Source organism: Mesoplodon bidens (assembly GCF_964165515.1).
Source record: "Mesoplodon bidens genome assembly, contig: HAP1_SCAFFOLD_1042, whole genome shotgun sequence".
NCBI lineage: Eukaryota > Metazoa > Chordata > Mammalia > Artiodactyla > Ziphiidae > Mesoplodon > Mesoplodon bidens.
The window spans coordinates 67290-87338 of record NW_027672652.1 but is presented as its reverse complement, the minus strand read 5'-3'; the positions used below and the strand labels follow the sequence as shown (position 1 = coordinate 87338).

The following is a 20049-nucleotide window of genomic DNA, read 5'->3' as shown; positions in this document are numbered from 1 at the left end:
CGCCGCTCAGTGGGGAGGGGCCTCGGCCCCGCCCCCGTGCGTGGCCACATTGTTGCGCCGAGGCGTTTCAAGGGGCGTACCGCGGTTGCTAGGCGACCACACCACTCCCCTTCCCGCCCCTGCTGCTCCTCTGGCAGTTGTCGACCCCAGCCAGTCCCGAGCGGACGCGCTGGGAGCTGCACTGTGTGGAAGAGAGGTACCGAGGAAACGTCGCGGCCCGGGAGGCAGCCGCCCCAGCTCAGGTGGACGCTGCTCGCCTGACCGTCCAAACGCCGCCCCTCCCTCCGGGGGGTCCGGAACTAACGGATGGGAGGCACAGCTCGCGGGTCCGGGCGGAAAGATGCGGGGCCGCCAGGAGACGGACTGCCGCCCCAGCCGCGGAGGTAACGGCGCCGGGGGATAACGCGCTAGGGCTCCCGAAGGAGCCGCTGCAGCTGGCAGGCGAGGTCGGGGGGCGTGGATGGACTGCGCTGGAGGTTGAGCGAGCCCCCAAGCAGTAAGGACGAGGGAAGGGGTCTGACTCCCTCTCCGGGACTGGCCCACCCTCTTCCTCTCCATCAGCTCCCCTGCCCCCAGCCCAGCGCGGGAGTGGGCTAGAAAGGAGTTAGGCAAAGAAGAATTCCCACCCTGGGGATTATTTCTCAAGTCCTACATCGGGGGTATATGGTAGGAACTCTGAGAAGCTGGGAGGTTTTTGGTGGGGTTTTTAGCAAACTGGGGGAGACAGGGAGCAATCCCTTTTCAAATAAGCCCTGTTGCTCAGAGCAGGTAACCAAGGGCTTTGCCGTGAGGGGTGTAGGTGAGGGGCTCTGCCGAGTAGGACTTTTTGTGGATCGTGTTTTGAGAGATTCTCCACCTTTCATAGGATTTTACACCTTAATGGAGAGTAGGGACCACCTGCCCACTTCATTTGCATGGAGACTACCTTTGGGTAATTTCCTTTGGCTATTTATAGGAAATCTTGTAGGTCTTCAGTCTGTCTTTTTCTTTGTAAATGTGGACGTCTGTCCCATTTTGTTTGTTTTATTCGTGCTGTTGGCAAAGAATCAGTCACATCCAGAATTTTTGGTTCTTGTCAATGAAGCAGTTCCCGTTAAAGGTATAATTTTATCAGAATGTAAGCATGTTTTTTAAAAAGAGAACATTCCAAAAATATATGTAGTGGGCTTTCTGTTTGGTTTTTGGTTTTCGTTTTTTTTTCTCTTTGTACTCCTATAACACATCGATTAAGAAAACTCTAGAATTTTACAAAACAGTTTTTATAAGCCACTAAAATATTCCAGCATAGTTTTAAAGATTAAAAAAAATTCTTCCCTTGCAGCTGGCTCATTATCATTGTATTCATAGTATATCACGTAAAAATGATACAATGAAATGCTGATGTGTGTTACTGGGAAATCCATGTTCTTGGTGGCAGATGAAATACATTATTCAGAGCCATCTTGTGGATTAAATAAATCCTCTCCGTCTTTTGTGTTCCCTTACAGTGGTGGAGGGAGGCACAGTGTTAAAGAGCAGAGAAATTATCATTTGGCATTTAGCTTCCACCATCCACCCGAAAATTAAGTGGGTAAAGATGTGAAATCCAGTACGTTTTGTAATTTAGAGAATCCCTATAGTATTTGCTGTAGAATTCACTGTAGTTTTCTACAAGTTAGATAGATGTTAAGTAGGAAAGTAAATAAATAAATATAGAGAAAGCCCTAAGAAGGCCTTTTATTTCTTGCTTGTGAGACCCAGAAGTGCGTAGACTGGAACTATTCTTCCCTTTACAACATGTGGCCAACGGCTCAGAGAGGAAGGTAGAGTAGCCAGTGGTAGAGCTGAGATTAGAATCCAAGTCTCCGACTTGAAAATACAGTTCTCTGTCTTGTTTGTTTGTTCTGGTTAGCTTTTAGGCTTCAGATTTCAACTAGCCTTCGTTTTCAAGTAGTAAGTTAAATGAGATTCTTTTGATGGTCCCTATTGTTAACAACATTCAGAAAGTAAGACTTATTTTAACAAGTTCAAACTATAAACCTAGAAATGCTGTCCTTTCTTTAAAAATAAAAAAAGGAGGAAAAGTTGGGTTTCCTCCCTTCCTCTGCCAAATACCCCTGTGGTGTGTATTCAGTGCCAAAATGCAGTGTGGACATTTGTTTGTATTAATTCTTCTTTGTAGCAGATATGAAGCAGTTAAAGGGTGTTTTGGAAATACAAATTTATATACTTCAGTTACTGACAGATTTTATCTGTAATCCTTTCAACTAGATTGGATGATTTTGTCTATGATACTGTCCTAATAGATGAAACCAAAGGCTCACCCTGTTCAAATACACTCTGCAATCCTTCTGAACCACCTCTACCCAGAAGACTAAATGTAAGTAAATGAAGTAATTCTTTGAGCTCTAATGGGCCTGGAAAGGAGGAAGTGCTACTTTAAATGGTCAAGGTACAGTTACATGTCACTGGTAACCCAGGCTCTTTTTTATTCACTTTTGGTTTCTCTTGACTTTGAAATAACAATTTCTGTGGTCCAAGTTCAGCTTTTCAGAATGATTTTGATTTGGAGCCCACCTATTCCTTTCAATCACTGGGGTAAATAGGGGAAAAAACGACATGCTACTTTTATCTAGATAGTGTTTGTTTGTTTGTTTTTTTGCGGTACGCGGGCCTCTCACTGTTGTGGCCTCTCCCGTTGCGGAGCACAGGCTCCGGACGCGCAGGCTCAGCGGCCATGGCTGACGGGCCCAGCCACTCCGCGGCATGTGGGATCTTCCCGGACCGGGACACGAACCCGTGTCCCCTGCATCGGCAGGCGGACTCTCAACCACTGCGCCACCAGGGAAGCCCTAGATAGTGGTTATTTTTTTTTGATAGAATGATATGTGCAGTATATTATGATGGCTCATTTTAACAAGAACAAGAAACAGAAAATACCTCTGAACTTACAGATCTGCAGATTTTTCCTGCACGGTAGAAATGCAGTCCTAGCTTATTAGTATGCTTAAGAGAACCATTTTATAGATCATAAATGAAACTTGAGCAATACATTTTGGTTTCGATGCATTTAATCATTTTGGAGCTTGCAGACATTTAGCTTTTGACACCGTTTTATGTTTAAGAGAATAAATTAATTCCCAGTCCCTCGGCACTCATAGAGAGGTAGGGAGAGCAGGGTTTTGGACAAGTTCCATGACAGGGAGAATCTATCCTGTGACTTTAAAATTTGCTGCATATATCATCAACGAACAAACTGAATAATTGAGTAGACTAATTTATCAATAATTCTCCTTCCTATTTCTGTTTAAGACCTAAAATTATTTCTATGTAAAACAGTGCTTGCATTTTTCATAGTCCTTCCCAACGCTTTGTCAGCTTTTGCCATTAAAAATCAACCCCTTCACTACTTTCAAGGCTAATAATATTACAAGATACGGGCTACATATATTTGGAAGGCTGGTCACCCTATTTTTAATCTCCTTTCTAAAGTGCAGTAAGTTTCCATTCTCCACAAGCTTATTGTTTTTAATATGTAAAAACCTCTAAGAGCTCCAGAACCACCTATATACTCGTGTGTTGACTATCAGATTTCGTGGTTACTTGCTGACAATTAGCACATCTCTCTGGGAAACTTTTACAGTCCGTCATCATGTGACTTAAAGTCCATTTTAACTTTACTTCAGAGTTGGCCAGTGCTAATCACCATATAGTAGGGCAATTAAATTATATGTTTCAGGATCAAAATGAATTTTTTTACTGTGTGGTATTCAGAGTAACACAGCTTGCAAAACACAAGATTTTAGATTCTAAAACAATGGTGTCTTTGCAAATTTTGCTGAAAAAAGTGCTTTGACCTCTTAGTAACACTTATAGTTCATTATGCCATGACTCCATTGCAAGACGCTATTGCTCATTTCACAAAGTGCTTTGGCTTCCTTGTTTATCCAAGATGGCCTTACATTCTTGTTGGAAACTATAAATCATCTGCTCATAGGCTTTTATTGGGTTAGCTTTGTGTTGCAGAGATTTAGGGTCGAGAACGAGGGAGGGGGTGGTGTTTTATATCTGGACGAGAAGGATATTCCTTTTCTGAATTTCTCAACAAGATCTTTAAGACTTGGTTAACGCAGTTGAAGATTCTATTTGAAATGTCAAGAGTGCTCCAAATTGATCAGCTCGGTGCTTTGTGACCACCTAGAGGGGTGGGATAGGGAGGATGGGAGACGCAAGAGGGAGGAGATATGGGGACATATGTATATGTATGGCTGATTCGCTTTGTTATAAAGCAGAAACTAACACACCATTGTAAAGCAATTATACTCCAATACAGGGGTGTTAAAAAAAAAAAAAAAGAGCGCTCCAAATTAACAATGTACATGAAGCATTCTTAAATAAAACATGATTAATCTGGCATTATTTGTCTCTCTGGATATAATTACATAGTTAAAATATTTGAAGTCGATAGCAGACATTGGTCAGTTCTTGTGATTATAACCCTAGACTAGAAATATATAGTGTTTTGTAACTACTTTAACATGTGTGAAAATTGTAGATTCTCGTAGAACAACGGAAGGAAGATTTTATTTATAGCACAGCAGACTTGATACATAATTGATTCAGACCAGTATTTGAGTTATTACAGGAAAGGAAAGAAAGCTAAGGCGAGAACCCCTCCCTGTGTGGAAAAATTTCTTTCTGGAATTCTTCAGATTCATTGGAGGTTCAAACCTTGACAGTCCACAGGGGACTAGACCTGAAGTGTCTTGTTCTGTTCTGGAAGCCACACTTGCAGAGAGATATAACGTGCAGCCCATAACGTGCTGAGAACGTGAATAGGATATAGTAAGGCAGCCTGACCCAGGCTGTGTGAGGTGGAGGATGTGATGGGGATGATGAGCCTCGAGAAAAAATGGTGAAGGCAGGACAGCCCCTTTTAGGTATCTGAAGGGCTTTAACATGGAAATTTGGACACTCCTGTGTAGTTCCGGAGGGCAAAATAAGACTTAATTTGCAGAGAGAGAGATTTAGGCTCACTTTAAGGAAAAACCATGAGTCAGGAAATCCAAATGACATCCTTAATCTTATTGTAATAGTTCTGTGGAAGTTAAATTTCTGTTCTTATTAACAGTCTGTACCTGAGACCCTCTCTTTACCACAAACAGAAATGAATACCTCCAGAGCCAGCACAGCCTTACATGTAGGTAGAGTAGGTGAAATGCCCAGGGGTGGACCCTGGACCACAAATACCTTTCCTACCAGCTTGTCATTGATGACCGCGGGTCCTAGAGAGTCATTCCCTTGGGTTAAGGCATTGATCTTTTTAAAGGTCAAATATGTCTGGAGAGATAACCCATTAAATTGCATGGCAAGTTGAAAGGAGGTTTTATGTGGGGGAGAAAGTGGGTGAGGTGTTTCCATGCATCCTAAGGGAAGGCTGATTGTGCAGGCCTTCACGGAGCAGAAGGCATAGTTGATGCCAGATGTCTGGTGGAGGGAGTCTGGAACTGCAGAGGAAGGCACCACAGAGAGAAAAGATAAGCTGAAAGGGGAAAGGGAGGGTGTATTGGAGTTTAAACAATATATTGAGAATTTTGCCTAATTGTTACCAGTGTTTTTAACATGTTTTATAGTTTCTGAGGGTCTTTCACATATATTACTAATTATAATTTGATTCACACAACATCCTGCAAGGAGGTATTATTATCCACATTTTAAAGATAAAGAAATTGAGGCTAAGAAACTGGGCTAAAGGTTAAGCCTACCCTGGGACCTACAGTGTTTGAGCAGTGTAGCCAGGACCCCAACCTAGGCCTTCTGACTTCACATTTCTTCAGAATGTGTCCCCAAGATTTTAGCAGTAAATATTTAGATGCATTTAGGTTAGGTAGTAAAAATTTAAGGAAAACTGGTTTAGATGCATGCAAATATTTGGTTTTGTTATGTAAATCTACCTAAAACCAAATAATTATAATTCCCTAGTTCAGCCAAACCTATCTCCTAATAGATTGTAGTGCCTTGAGGTAACCTGTTTTTTGGCACTTTTATAATTGTGAACAATTAGTGCTCATGTGAATGTTAGATGGATGGATGAGGCCTTTTTTTTCCATCCCTAAAAACAGGAATGGTTATTTGACTTAATTGCTGATAAACAAAATGTTGCGTTATATTTACATCTTAGCAAGGTATTTAGGTTCTGTCTGCCAGCCTGTTTTATTTTCTTGACTAGTGATAGTTCTCTATTTTGGTATCAGAGATCTCTCCTGGTCCGTATCTTGCCTCTTTATTTAGAAACTCAATGCCAAAGTATGGCTACCGTTGTACTGGCTGCTTTGCTTTTATGTAAGATGGTGCAGTGCCTCATTTTTGTAACTGTAGTACTATATAAATGTTTAAATTGATTAAATGACCTAAAAGAAGCAGGCAGGAACTAATGTCGTGCTTTTATAACTAAATTAGGGGCTGTCTAAAGTATGACAACACTTAATGTTTTTTTCATCCCTTTTTTGTTTTTTATATTTACATCTTTTATATTTATATAGGTGATGGGTCAGGTGTTGTTTGCTTAGGTTATATTAAAATTCTCTTTTTTAAATGGTTGGCCACTTTGGATCATTACCTTATAATTTGCGTTATATTTTAAGAGATCATAAAGATAGCTCAGAGCTTCTCTGGAATTATCTACCCCTGATCATAGAGGCTCTCAATCATACACATCGGGGGTAAAGTTCTTCAGGGTCTGTTAAGAAAAACAGTTGTTCTTTGAAGTATCCCAGACTTTTTTTTTTAAACAACAGATGTAGCACTTTTTTTCTTCTTTCCTTCTAGCACATTCTTATATTTTTCTTAGTATTTTTTTTAGCGTTTGGCTTTTTCATTGTCTTTCCCTCCACCGAGTTTCAAAGAATCTTATTTCATTTCAGAGGTATTTAATAAGTAGAGTTTTCTTCTGTGGGTTATTGTTCCTTGCAGGAAAAGGTGATGCCAAATCAAGTAAAAAGAGTTGTATGCCTTTGTCACGTAGGCGTTTGCTGAGGGAGACTAGTGTATGTGTCTATGAGCAAGGGAAGGAGAGAGGAAGGAGACTCTTTGTCTTTAGGAGAGTTTTACAAGAAGCACCCGGGCGCCTTAGATTCTCACTGCTATTCATCAGATACATAAAGAATTGGCCTTGGTGATCTCAAGAGTTCTCTCTGGATTAGAAATTTTGTGATTCAATGAACTGAGATAGAAAGATGCGATCATTTATTTGGGGACCCAGGAGTAGATGATGAGGCCTTGGTTGATTCCAGGCCAAGGTCAACATTCAGCCCTACTGGAGAATAGTACAGGCACTAGGAGAAGCTGGTACCAGGTTATGTTAATGTTCTGGACCAAGATTCAGAAGACCTGGGGATCACATCCTGCCTCTGTCCCTTTATCATTTACAGAACACTTTAATATGTATTCATTTGCTCCTGGTACATGCCCTTAAGATTTGGGAAGATACTTGAAACAGTTTGTGAACAATATAGGACAGTATATATATAACAAGGGCCAGATTACGTGGCAGACTCGAAAAGCTGCAGCTAAGATGTGAGTGGAGCCATAGTTAGTATGGGCTTGGAGTAGTTCTAAGTGGAAGAGGGAGGAGTAGCATTGGGCTTTGAAAGAGCGTAGGATTTGAGTGGATGGGGTGAAAAGATTCTCGGTAGGAAGACATACCAGTTAGAAGGAATCTAGCATGTTTCGGGTATGGTAAGATGACCGTCTTGTTTTGAACAAAGGGAGGCCTATGTAGTGGGGCTGGGGTGGCCACAGCAGTCAGGGAACCTAAGGATTAACATAACACGAGTTTCTAGAGACTCCTGCTTTTCTTATCTCACTTTTGGGCCTTTTAACTACACAACTGGCATGTTTTGTTGTTTTGTTCAGTCAGGGGGACGATTCTTTCGTTCTTCCACCGTTTTTAGTGACTTTAACATAGATTCACTTCTCTTTGCCGTAGATCACCACTGAGCATTTAACAAGAGATCCTACTCAGTGCTTCCTGAATGGAGGTGAGATGAAGGTAGAACAACTATTTCAAGAATCTGGCAACAGAAGATCTGATACTTTTCAGTCAGATGGCATCAACGACTCTGAAAAATGCTCTCCTACAGTTTCTCAGGGTAAAAGTTCAGATCGTTTGAATACAGTAAAATCCAGCAGTTCATCCAAAGCATCCAAAGTGTTGCCTCTGACTCCAGAACAAGCACTGAAGCAGTATAAACACCACCTCACTGCTTATGAGAAGCTGGAAATCATCAATTATCCAGAAATTTACTTTGTGGGTCCAAATGCCAAGAAAAGACATGGAGTTATCGGTGGTCCCAATAATGGGGGTTATGATGATGCAGATGGGGCCTACATTCACGTGCCTCGAGACCATCTAGCTTATCGATATGAGGTGCTGAAAATTATTGGCAAGGGCAGTTTTGGGCAGGTAGCCCGGGTCTATGATCACAAACTTCGACAGTACGTGGCCCTGAAGATGGTACGCAATGAAAAGCACCTCCATCGCCAAGCAGCCGAGGAGATCCGGATTTTGGAGCATCTTAAAAAGCGGGATAAAACCGGTAGCATGAACGTTATTCATATGCTGGAAAGTTTCACGTTCCGGAACCATGTTTGCATGGCCTTTGAGTTACTGAGCGTAGACCTTTATGAGCTCATGAAAAAAAACAAGTTCCAGGGTTTTAGTATCCAGTTGGTTCGCAAGTTTGCTCAATCCATCTTGCAATCCTTGGATGCTCTCCACAGAAACAAGATCATTCACTGTGACCTGAAGCCAGAAAACATTCTCCTGAAACACTATGGGCACAGTGCGACTAAGGTCATTGACTTTGGGTCCAGCTGTTTTGAGTACCGGAAGCTTTACACCTATATCCAGTCTCGGTTCTACAGAGCTCCAGAGATCATCTTAGGAAGCCGCTATAGCACGTCCATTGACATGTGGAGTTTTGGCTGCATCCTTGCAGAACTTTTAACAGGACATCCTCTCTTCCCTGGAGAGGATGAAGGAGACCAGCTGGCCTGTATGATGGAGCTTCTAGGGATGCCACCACCAAAATTCCTGGAGCAATCCAAACGTGCCAAGTACTTTATTAACTCCAGGGGCCTACCTCGCTACTGTTTTGTGACCAGTCAGGCAGATGGGAGGGTTGTGTTTGTGGGCAGTCGTTCACGGAGGGTTAAGAAGCGGGGTCCCCCAGGCAGCAAAGACTGGCGGACAGCACTGAAGGGGTGTGATGATTACTTCTTCATAGACTTTTTGAAAAGGTGTCTTACCTGGGACCCCTCTGCCCGCCTGACCCCAGCTCAAGCACTAAGACACCCTTGGATTAGCAAGTCTGTGCCCAGACCTCTCACCATTGAAAAGGTGTCAGGCAAAAGGGTAGTAAACCCTGCAAATGCTTTCCAGGGCCTGGGTTGCAAGCTGCCTCCAATTGTACGAATAGCCAATAAGCTTAAAGCTAACTTAATGTCAGAAACCAGTGGTGGTATACCTCTGTGCACTGTATTGCCAAAACTGATTAGCTAATGGACAGCTGGTGTGCTCAGAGATGAAATGTAGGTATTTTTAATTATCTTGCAAACCTGAAAATGGAAAAAAAGAAACAACACCAAGCCCATTAATGGATATGTTTTTGGTAGACTAGATATCTTTTTTTAACAAGGCAAAGCATTTTTATATGACTGTAAAAGAACTCTTGAAGGGCTAATTACCTAACCAGCTTGTATTGGCCATCCTGGGATACATAGTAAAAGACTTTTTATAAGTCAGTGCATCTTTTGTTATTATTGTCAGGTGTTCACCAACCTGTGTATTATTCTGTGGGTTTAAATCCTTTTCTCTCAAGGTAGACGATATACCAGAAAGTATATCCTGAACATTCACTTCTAGTCTCCCTCGGCATCTGTTCCAGAGGCTTAATTTGGGACATGGCCGTAGTTATAGATGAGACTGAAAACTAGATCTGCCGCGCACTCCAGACCCCACATGTGTATAGAATGCCTTAAAGAAGCTCACACGTAGAGGAAGAGAATTACATTAAAACCCCTTGTTTAAAAAACAGAGCAAAATTCTCAAAAAGAAAGAAGTTCAGACTTGAGGTGAAAATCAATCAGCAAATCTCCTGACATGATAATATTTACTGGGTGCTTATTAAATGTCAGGTTATTCGATCTTGACAGCAATCTTACAAGTGTTAGAAATCAGGGCTCAGAGAAGCCTGGTAATGGGCTCAAATACACCTTTGCTCCAACACCCTGGGGAGCTGGCTTTTGAGCCCAGATGGCTCAGTCTTCAAAGTCCAGGTTCAACCCACATGTAACACTCCCTCTGCTGGTGGCTGTGTGTGCGGGTCGGGTGGGGGGGTTCACACCGATTCTTCCTGTTGACACAACCTAATCTGGCCCACCTACTCTTCAGAAAGGTGTGAGGGGACTGAAGCCTCCAGAACAAACAGGCTGCCCCAGGGCCCTTCCGGGGCCGGACATGCTGCCCAATCCATAAAAGAGCCCAGAATCACCACAGCAGAGGCAGTGCTCAAAGCGCCTTGCGCATTTTAACCTTCATTTCCTCGACATCCTTTCACTGGCTAAAACTTAAGTCTTTAAAACTCAGTGTTTGCTAGATCAACCCTCCACTTCGCTCTTTCCACATCATGTCCCTGAAACAATTCCCCCATCAGCCTTGTCCCATCCTACCACCAAAGAGCAGGAGACAGACCCACCGCCCGACCCCCAGACCACACCATGCCTTCCATACCAGCAGGAGAACATGTGGCTGCCCAGGAGAGTGCTGGTGAGTAAAGGGAGGTCAGCCTTTTTGACGCGGTACTTCAAAGCACGCAAGAAGCATCTCTGCAACAGTTCGTCCATTTGCTCTGCAAGGAGAAGACAAGAACCACATCCTTCCTGAGGGCCCCAGAAGGCCCGCGCAGCACAAGATAACTCCCCGCACGGTGACATCCGTACCTCACCCCTCAGCTCTGAAGGAGCCCATTCCCAGGCACCAAAGCTCCCAGACTCTCTAGAACACTGAGCCTTTACAGAGGTCTGACCCCACAGAGGGGGTCAGGCCACAAAGTCCCACCCAGCCAGGCGCGGATGCTTCTCTGATAGAGAAGTCAGAGCCAGAAGAAAACTAAGAGGGCCGTGTAGCTGGGAACAGTCCAAATAGCAGAGCCGACGGGTATCCAGGGAAACGCGACATATGCGCAAGACTCCCAGGTAAGATGGCAAAGGGCTGTGGCACCACCCTCACCAAAACTAAGGCCTTTCCCCGCCCCTCCCGGAGCCGTGGCGCCGCTCTGGGCGGAAGCAGAGCCCAGCGCTTCAGTCCCCACACTGAGAGGCGAGCGCCCTGCTCCTGCCAGAGCTGTACCTGGAAGGGTCTTGCTGTCCGTGGGCTCTGGGCTCAGGCCCCCGACACTGGGGTCTTCTGTAGCTTCCGACGGGGACTTCTCCCCACACCTCTGCTGAACCTCCCCCTCCTCCTCCTCTCCCGCCAGGGTCAGGCGCCTCATGTCTCCCTGCAAGGTGGTGTCTGCCTGGACAGACCCCTTCTCTTCACTGAGATCTGGGGGATCCAGGGCCAGTGGAGCAATGGATGGTGGAGAGGACTTGTCTCCAGATCGCCTGCAAAAACCTCATGTCAGAAACACTGAGCAGCAGCCACAACACTCCAGCCCCGGTCAGGGGGTCAGCAGGGGTCCAGAGAGAGTAAGACCCACGGGCAGGGGTGTCCAGGAGAGGCCAGAGAACCTGGGTGTGCCTCTCAACTCTGTTTCCAATTCTGGGCCCAGAGAAGTCCCATGCCTCAGTTTCCTCATCTTTGAAATGGGGAGAGTAATTCTTGCCTCCTCCTTAAACCAAACAGAATTCAGGGACAGAGAAAAATTAAAGACAACATAGTTAAAGTGGAGCTCCCCTTCCAAAGTATTCCCTTCATATAAATTAAAAATAAAACCATTTTGAATTAAATAACCAAATGAAGATTGCAAACGCATCTGTAGTACCAGGTTGGTGAAATACAAACCCAAGGTTGAGCGTATGGAACAAATTACAAACACCTGGACTGCTCAAGACTGCTCAAGACTGCTTCTGTGTTAAATCAGAATGCAATCTAAAATAGATAAATGACAAGGACCAACTGTATAGCACAGGGAACTATATTCAATACCTTGTAATAACCTTTAATGGAAAAGAATCTGAGAAAGAACATATATGTATATATCTATATCTAGAATCACTAGATATACTAATGGTCACTAGAATCACTTGGCTGTTCACCTGAAACTAACACAACATTGTACATCAACTATACCTCAACTGAAAAAAAAGAATGCAATCTAACCTGCAGAGTAGAGATTACAATGGCTTTATGCCACTAAGCCTTATGAAGACAGGAAAAAAAGGGATGCCACATAGCAGAGCGGTAAAAACAAAAAGCTTTATGTTAACTAAGATTATGCAAGTCAAACAAAGTTTTACTAACAGCCGCAGCAAGGCTTATTAAGTATGGCTACTAGTGAGGCCAGAGCGTATGTTTAGGCTATTCTGATCAGGTAAATACCATAAGTGTTTTCAAAGGGCGGGAGGACGGGAGACTGAGGCAGCCACTGATAAAACAATTTAGACAACAGGACCTTAACTGCCCAGACTAACAGTCAGAAAACAAGGTGCTGGGAGTACGTGAGTAAGCAGCCCTCAGATGCCTGCTGAAACCCACACTGATGAGGCTGTACCTCCAGCAAAGCAGGGCTTGGCCAATACTTGTAAAATAAGTAACTCCAAGACTGACTAAAAACGTAAGGGTAAATCTATACCAACAGGCCACACAACACTTGGCCAGAAGACCAGGTAGACTGCTTTCGAGAAAAGCACTACTTACTATTTTGGTTAAATGACACGAAAATAACCAGAAAATAAACTCACATACAGCTCCAGAGAGCACCCGTCACAGTGAGAAAGTGCAAGTTCCGTAATGAGGAGGAGATCCTAAATGTGGAACTTGAACAACAGGAAAGTCATCAGGTTGTCACCCTGGTGCCTGAGGATCTACTCTGCTTTGATCTGGATTCAGATGTGAGAATTCCCGAGCACTCATCATGGGGTCAGAAAATGCCTAAATGTACACGGCAGAAAAGGCCAGATCGACCAGTGCCATAAAAATAAAGAATATCACTGTACTGAGAGGCAGAGAAGACAATCCCTAAGGCCTTCTTCCAGCCCTAGGATTCTATAATTCACCTAGGAAATCAAGTTCTCTGTAATTTCTTTTCTAAACAGGCCAAAAAAAAAATCTTTTCTCCACATTTTGCAAGGAAATTAATGTCTAGGGTCAGCAACTTGACTAAGGACACAGCAGGGATCAAAACTCTCGCTTCTCAATCCAGGCCCTGTGCTCCCTCCGCCCACCCAGCTCCCTATAAAACAGAAAAAGCATGGAACCCACCACAAGTGGTCCTGGTAGGTGTGGAGCACAGAGAAGCCCCTTCCCTTCAGACCTGAGGTCAGCATCTCGGCTGTGGACATGGCAGCAACTCCGATGGCAACGGGGGCTCTGAGAAGGAGGAGGTCAGAGACGAGGGTCAGGGAAAGTCTTCCAGGAGGGCACATGTCAGGACCAGGTTTCTACACATGTGTTCAAAGCACCACGGTTGCAAATCTGAAGCATCCACTTGTATCACAGAGCTAAAACTCGGTGCAGTCTCAATCTTATTCAAATTACCTACACATATGACTTTCAAAAATTCCTTGACCAAATATTCCCTTCTGTGTAAGTAACTCCTCTACTGATGTTATCATTCTTATATTCTTATTATGAACCAAACCCAGCCAGGACTCAGAAGGATATTTAAAGTTCCCTTTCTTTAATTTCAAAAAATAAATTATCTCCCCTATCTTAAAAAAGGCATAGCCATCCTATATGGAAATTCAGAAGGGAGGCCATTCATATGCCATAAATTAGGCTGAGGGATGCCAGAGGGAAGAGAGAAGAGAGATACAGTGGTACCAACGAAAGGTTCCTTCTGAGTTGGTTCTTTATAACAGGCCTTGCTCTGTATAACATCTATCTAAGAACTGGATGTGTCCAAAATATCAGAAACAACCACATTTACAATAACTACAAAAAACTTCCAAAGCCCAAATGGGAAATCTCTGTCAGCCCACTGTTACTCAGCAATGCTCACACATTGCCTGTAAGGATCGGTGTCCAGCTGGCTAACAGGAGGGGAATATACAAGCCTGGCAACGTTGCCTGGACCCAAGGGAGACGATTCAAGGGCAGATTTCCCAACACCTGAACTTCAAAAAAAAAACGTTTGCTAATCCGGTGGCTCCACTTCCTGTGCCCATGGGTCAGTTCCTGCCACAGAATCTTTGAATTTGGCTTCTTTCCCAGTTCCTAAAAGACGGGTCTTTGTCTTCCACCCTTGGAATCGTCAATGGCTCAAGAACTTCGGTCTCGAACCTGTCTTGTAGTTTTAGTAAACTCCCTTGTACCCTCACCCCCTTCCATAAACCACCTAGGATTCATTCCCACATACATTCTAAATGCCAAACTCAGAGGCCAAATACACATTTATGTAGTTTTCTCCGATCTTGGATAGAATACTGGGGGGAAAAAACAATAATTTCACCATTCTTTTCAACTTCAAGTTTTGCTACAGGTAAACAAGGGACGAAACATTTCTAGGTGCTTGGTTCCCAAAGGTTCAAGGAAAATGGGAGAATATGAGCAACAAAAATAAGATCTTTAAACACTGACCCCTCCCATGCCTCCCATGTTTCCCTCTCAAAGAAGCAATGAGTAAAATAATAAGATGTCATTTTTCATTCAGGATGATACAAATGAAAATGACCCATCATATCCAGTGTCGGTGAGCATGTAAGGAAACAGGCTCCATATACCCTGTAGGTAGGAGGGAAAACTGACACAGCATTTTTATAGGGCAACAGAAAATATGCACGATCTTCAGCCAAACAGTTCTGCTTCCTAGTACCTACTTTAGAAAAATATTGGCACTAGTGTCCCTAGAGGCATCAGGAAGATCTTGTTTGTGATAGAGACGAAGTAGAGGCAACCACAATGTCCACTAGAAGAGGACTTTTCCCATCACCCCACAGTGGGTAAAAAGATTCAGCTTATCTGTGCTTGCTGACATGGAACATGTCCCCACTACCTGAAGTGAAAAAGTAATAGGGATAAAGTTTGTTTATTTGTATTTTTAAACATACACACCCCAAACCATACATTTTATATGCCCGTGTATATATGCATTGAAGAAGGCTGACAAGGACGTGCATCAGAATGATAATGGTTACTTCGAGGAGAAAAGGATTATGGGGTGAGAGGGTTTTGATTTTTCACAACTGTTCATACCATTACTTCCTAATTTATTTTAAAAAAGAGACACTGTGGTGATGGCTGAACAACCCTGTAAATATACTAAAAAAAAATCACTGAATCGTACATTTGAAACAGGTGAATTTTATAGTATGAAAACTATATCTCAATAAATCTATTAAAAATAATTAAAAGATGAGGATGATGATGTGGATGTTCGACAAAAATAATGTTGAAGTCATGCAAGGCAGGAAAGACCAAGAAAATGTCACAGACAGGAGACTAAGAAGACATGACAACTAAATGCAATGTGGTACCCTGGACTGGATTCTTGAACACAAAAAAAGGAAAAAAAGACATCGTGGGAAAACTGGGGAAATATGCATAAAGTCTGTAATAGTGTCAAAAGGACTGTACCAATGTTAATTCCTTAGTGTTGATAACTGTACTGTGGTTATACAAGATGTTATCATTACAGGAAGCTGGGTAAGGAGTATTTCAGGACTCTGTACTATACTTGCAACTCTTCTGTAAATCTAAGAAAAAAATGTTTAAAGGAGAAAAAAAACAAATAAATTTTAAAAAGGAAGCAGCAGCAGCAGGAGCAAATACACTTGGCCCAGATGTATGGACACCCCACAGGCTCACTGCCATTCCCCACTCTCTGATTGCTCAGGAAGAATATGTTTTTTCTTTTAATCCTTTATCCATATGCTGTGAAGTTGTCATTCCCACCCCTCCCAAGTTTTCCCTAAGTTGTTTCCCCATAGGCACAGCTGACTGGCACAGTACCTGTTCCCCACCAAGGCAATGGCACAGAGGTCACCCTTCTGTACCTGAGGCAGACCAGCAGGGGGCACCACTAGCCCTGGCAGCATCAAATCTGCAGGAAACAAAAGCATTGCAACTAACTCCACAGTTTACTTCATCATTTACTCATTTGCTCAACAAACATACATTTGTTAAGCATCAACTACATTATTCATAATGAAAATAAAAAGTGGCAAACTGAGGATCAGACCTTTTCCTTCTGGGAGACTAGTGGTCAAACTGAAGCACCAAGCTGAGGGTCCAGTTCCATGATCTATCTTATTCTGGTTTCCTAAATTCAGTTTATTAATCTAAAGTATAGCATATGGCAGTTCACAGAGCACTTTCATGTCACTTATCTTATTTAAGCCTTACAGCAGGGTCAGAGAGCTTATGGAAGCAGCCAAGTAAGAGATGCAACAGACATGAGGGAAAAATTCTATTTTTCAATCATATGAATGCACAAAATGGGTACATTTATTAAAGTAGTTGGCCTTTACTAAGTAGGTTTCAGCCACTATCCAGAATATAGGAAAATACTCTTACCTGCTCCCCCCACCAGTTTTTCAAGCACCAGGGGCCATGTTGTAAATGTTGCTAGAAGATCAGGATAAGACCACAGGGTGTACACTGTCCAAGAAGAGAGCCAGAAAACACTTACTGCCCAAAAGTCAACCCCCTGGGGAATGGCAAAGCCATACACTAAGGCCACATTAATCAACATGTAGAAAAGAAACTCAAGTCAAAGCTAGAGAGAAGGTTGTAAGGGGATGCCCAAAGAAGTTGCATTCTTTCTTTTGATTAGGTTACCGCAAGTTTGTGAAGCGGTTTATATGTTATATGCTATTTACTTGAGAATCCTTGCTTCCTTTAGCCTTAGAGACCTGCATTCTTTACATATTTATACTGAGCTCTTTGCAGTAGTTTCTCTCAATCTATGATCTTGAGAAGTTATCACTTTTACTGGTCGGAAGACACATGAAGTGAGCTACAGCTCTAAGAGTCTATTTAGCTGCCAAAGTTGGATATTTATGTGTAAGGCTAAAACTAGTGATGAAGTGAACATCTGCTTTTGCCTGTCCAGTATCCCTTTTCCCCTCTCTGGGAACTGAGTGCCCCTTTTCCTGTGGGAAACACATTCCATATAGTTTACATCAGGCTGACTCCCTTCTCAAAGAGGCTGCAGTCTTGAAGAAGGCGGAGACTTAAGAAACTGGGTATCGCTTGAGACTTGGAGGCACCTATTGTTCCACCTGGACGGCAGCAGCCAAACATGGCCATAGTGGAAAAAAGTAGGGACAGAGCCCCAACGAGGATTCCTTTTATGTCCTCAGAAGCAAGTAATCCGAAACCAGGGCAGCAGCCTGTAAGAAATTCTGAAACTTTCCCATGTTTCTTATTTTTATTCTCTCTGTTTCCACAGGGATTAGCAGTAAAACCCTTAGATCAAAAAGGGCTTGTATGTGTACAGCAGCAAAGCTGGGTGGGGGTAGGGTGGCCTGGGGTAGGAGACTGCACTGCACTGCTGCAGCCAAGCTGGGAGGAAGAAAAGCCCCCGAATGACAAAGTAGGTGTCCGCAGCCATGGAAAAGAGAAAAGGACACTGCCTCTCTGAGATCTGTGACAAAGAAAGCAAGCAAAGTATCCTGAGAGCCAGACAAGAGCCTAAGAAAGAATCCCTGTGAGACATCGCAACCAAAGTCCACCACTAAGACAGCTGGGTATGGAGTTTAACTAACCCAGCTTCTTTCCCATCACAGGATCTCTTCAGTAGCTTAAGAAAATTCCACTCGTGAAAGTTTTAAGAAGCATTTTTTACATGCCCTGAAACTCCACCCTTTTCACGACCTCTGCTCCAATCCCTACTTAACCCACTAGAAACCAGTGTTTCTTCACCTCAGAATTTCCCTTGGCAACCACCCTCTTTTTGTGTTAACCCTTTTTCCCCCTCACTTCTATAGCAGTTTCTGATCTTGAAAGACCCAATTCTAGGGACACTAAGTCCAAAAAGATTCTTAGGGAGATTTTGCATTTATTTGTTTTAAGGAAGACGGATTAATGGAAGAAACAGATGTTAGGCAAGGACCATAGTAATGGCCATCTCCATCCCACTGCCATACCTGTCGGATATAGAGTTTTCTCCAGTTCAAATAGGATGGGGTTACCACCACGCACGTACACAGTCACTGCATCCCCTCTGTGAGCATACAACTTCACAGTGTTGAGTTCTTCCTTTCCAGGTACTAACTCAGAGACCTGATCCGTTCCAAGAGTGGGGAAAGCAGCTGTCACCTCGGCCCGAAGCTTCCTCCTGCAGAGAGAGCGCACACACCTGGTAGGTATGCTGCCCGGATGGATTCCAATAAATACTGAGGACTCAAGACTTACTATACAATCACGAGGCCCAAGAAAAAGACTGGTTGATGATGCCGTATTCTCACTCTTCCAAAACCTCCCATTCTCTTTCTCATCCAATGTCTCATCTATTTTCACATGTTCCTGGGGCATGTCTTTCCATTTTACAAAGAGAGGGAAAAACTGAGATCCGGTAAGCGACCCAAGTTAGCCTGCCACTGGAAACTAAGCCCTGCCTTCCTGACTCCACACATAGCTCCTGGACCCACTCCTTTCTCATCTATGCTTGGCCAATCTGTCAACTTATGATTAAACAGCTCTGCTAGGGCACCAAGAATGACAACTATAGAACACTGCCTCCAAAATTCCCAAGGTGACACCTTCATTTGCAAAACTGAACAGATACACTTCTTACCACATGTGCCTTATCCCCTCTCACCTCACCCTCCACCTGTCTCTCCTGCCAGTGGTAATCACTAGACACTTCTTCTCGTATGCTTGTACTTCTCTGTGCCCCATCTAATCTCTCCCAAGGGACTCAAAGCTCTTGGTAGGGCAGGGACCCCGTTTTCCTTCATTTTGGCATCCTCCACGACACCTTAAACAGACTGCAGTCAATACGCGCTGATTGAATTATACGCTTTCTCGTAAACTCACTAAAATATCCAAAAGACAGCCTGGGAGATAAATCAGGCCTCCTCTCCATCTTCACTCTCAAAACACGTCTAACTCACCCTTGCCCGCCCCCCGGGGTCCCTTCTCCAGCTGTACCCCTCGGCCTCCAGCCCAGAAAAGGCTGTGAGCCAGCCGAGCTTGAGAGATGTCTGGGTGCCCTGGTGGGCAGAGCAGGCTCTTCTCTCCCTCACCTGTCCGACCCCCTGATGGCCGTGTTGGACTTGACCCGAAAGGCCTTGGCAAACATGTCTGCTGGAGGGGCCTGGGGAAGAGAAGGAGACCACAGCAGCCAGGGACTGTCAGGAAAGCGCGAGCACGGAGGCTTCCCAACCCGCAGTCCTGGGGGCAGCCATGCTTGGGCCCGGCTGGGAAAAGGGCCCGGCTGGAAACCGGGGCCGCGCAGCTTCGCGGCCACCCCTAATGGCAAGGCTGGGAACTGAAGCATGGGGGGCGGGGCCGGAGAAGGCGGGGCGGATCCCTGCGCCGAGCGGTGCACCCTTTCGCCTCACCCCTTCTGCCGGGCTCTGCGCCTAGGCGAGTGGCTTGAGCGGGCGCGTCTGTAGTATCTCTGGGGCCAACAGCGATTCCGTTCATTTTTGCTCCATCAGCGTTCTAGTGTGTTGAGTAGGAGCTCTGCCAGCTCTCATTCCATGCAGTTTAGTTCAGCTGGGCAAAATTAATTGAACTCGTGTTTTCTTAAACTTGCAGGCCTCTTGAATGGTTTTCTTCAGGGCTTTTGTTTCTTAAGATCTTTACATTTTATTGCACACTTGGGGCCTCAGCTAGAATTCTTTCCGAGATTTTCTCCTTCCTGTTTTTTAATTTACATGAGGTGATAATAACAATAAGAG

At 44.0% G+C, this 20049-nt stretch overlaps 2 protein-coding genes across 3 annotated transcripts; one reads left to right on the top strand and one right to left on the bottom strand.

The window, feature by feature from the left end:
* Positions 1-2421: 2421 nt before the first annotated feature.
* On the top strand, positions 2422-9541 carry LOC308609857 (dual specificity tyrosine-phosphorylation-regulated kinase 3-like; the record flags this gene model as incomplete). Its single annotated transcript, XM_081259148.1, has 1 exon — positions 2422-9541. The coding sequence occupies exon 1, from the start codon at positions 8024-8026 to the stop codon at positions 9539-9541; it is 1518 nt and encodes a 505-aa protein (XP_081115274.1). The 5' UTR covers positions 2422-8023.
* Positions 9462-19586, bottom strand: LOC308609858 (eukaryotic translation initiation factor 2D-like). 2 transcript variants are annotated; one of them, XM_081259149.1, is made up of 8 exons: positions 19390-19586; positions 18289-18479; positions 16715-16798; positions 16151-16241; positions 13463-13570; positions 11390-11643; positions 10772-10889; positions 9462-9597 (listed from the first exon to the last, which is right to left on the bottom strand). In XM_081259149.1, exons 1-8 carry the CDS (start codon positions 19443-19445, stop codon positions 9585-9587), a joined length of 915 nt encoding a protein of 304 aa, XP_081115275.1. In that variant the 5' UTR covers positions 19446-19586; the 3' UTR covers positions 9462-9584. The 2 variants fall into 2 exon arrangements, with proteins under 2 accessions (XP_081115275.1, XP_081115276.1); XM_081259150.1 differs by lacking the exon at positions 13463-13570.
* Between the last annotated feature and the right edge of the window lie 463 nt (positions 19587-20049).

Bases quoted from the DNA above. Each gene is read 5' to 3' on its own strand.
- LOC308609858 (XM_081259149.1), bottom strand. From the start codon at position 19,445: ATGTTTGCCAAGGCCTTTCGGGTCAAGTCCAACACGGCCATCAGGGGG. The intron at 13,571-16,150 runs GTACTGTGCCAG...CCTCCTTCTCAG, and splicing joins ATTGCCTTGGTGGGGAACAG to AGCCCCCGTTGCCATCGGAG. The intron at 11,644-13,462 runs GTGGGTTCCATG...AGGTTTTTGCAG, and splicing joins ACCTACCAGGACCACTTGTG to GCGATCTGGAGACAAGTCCT.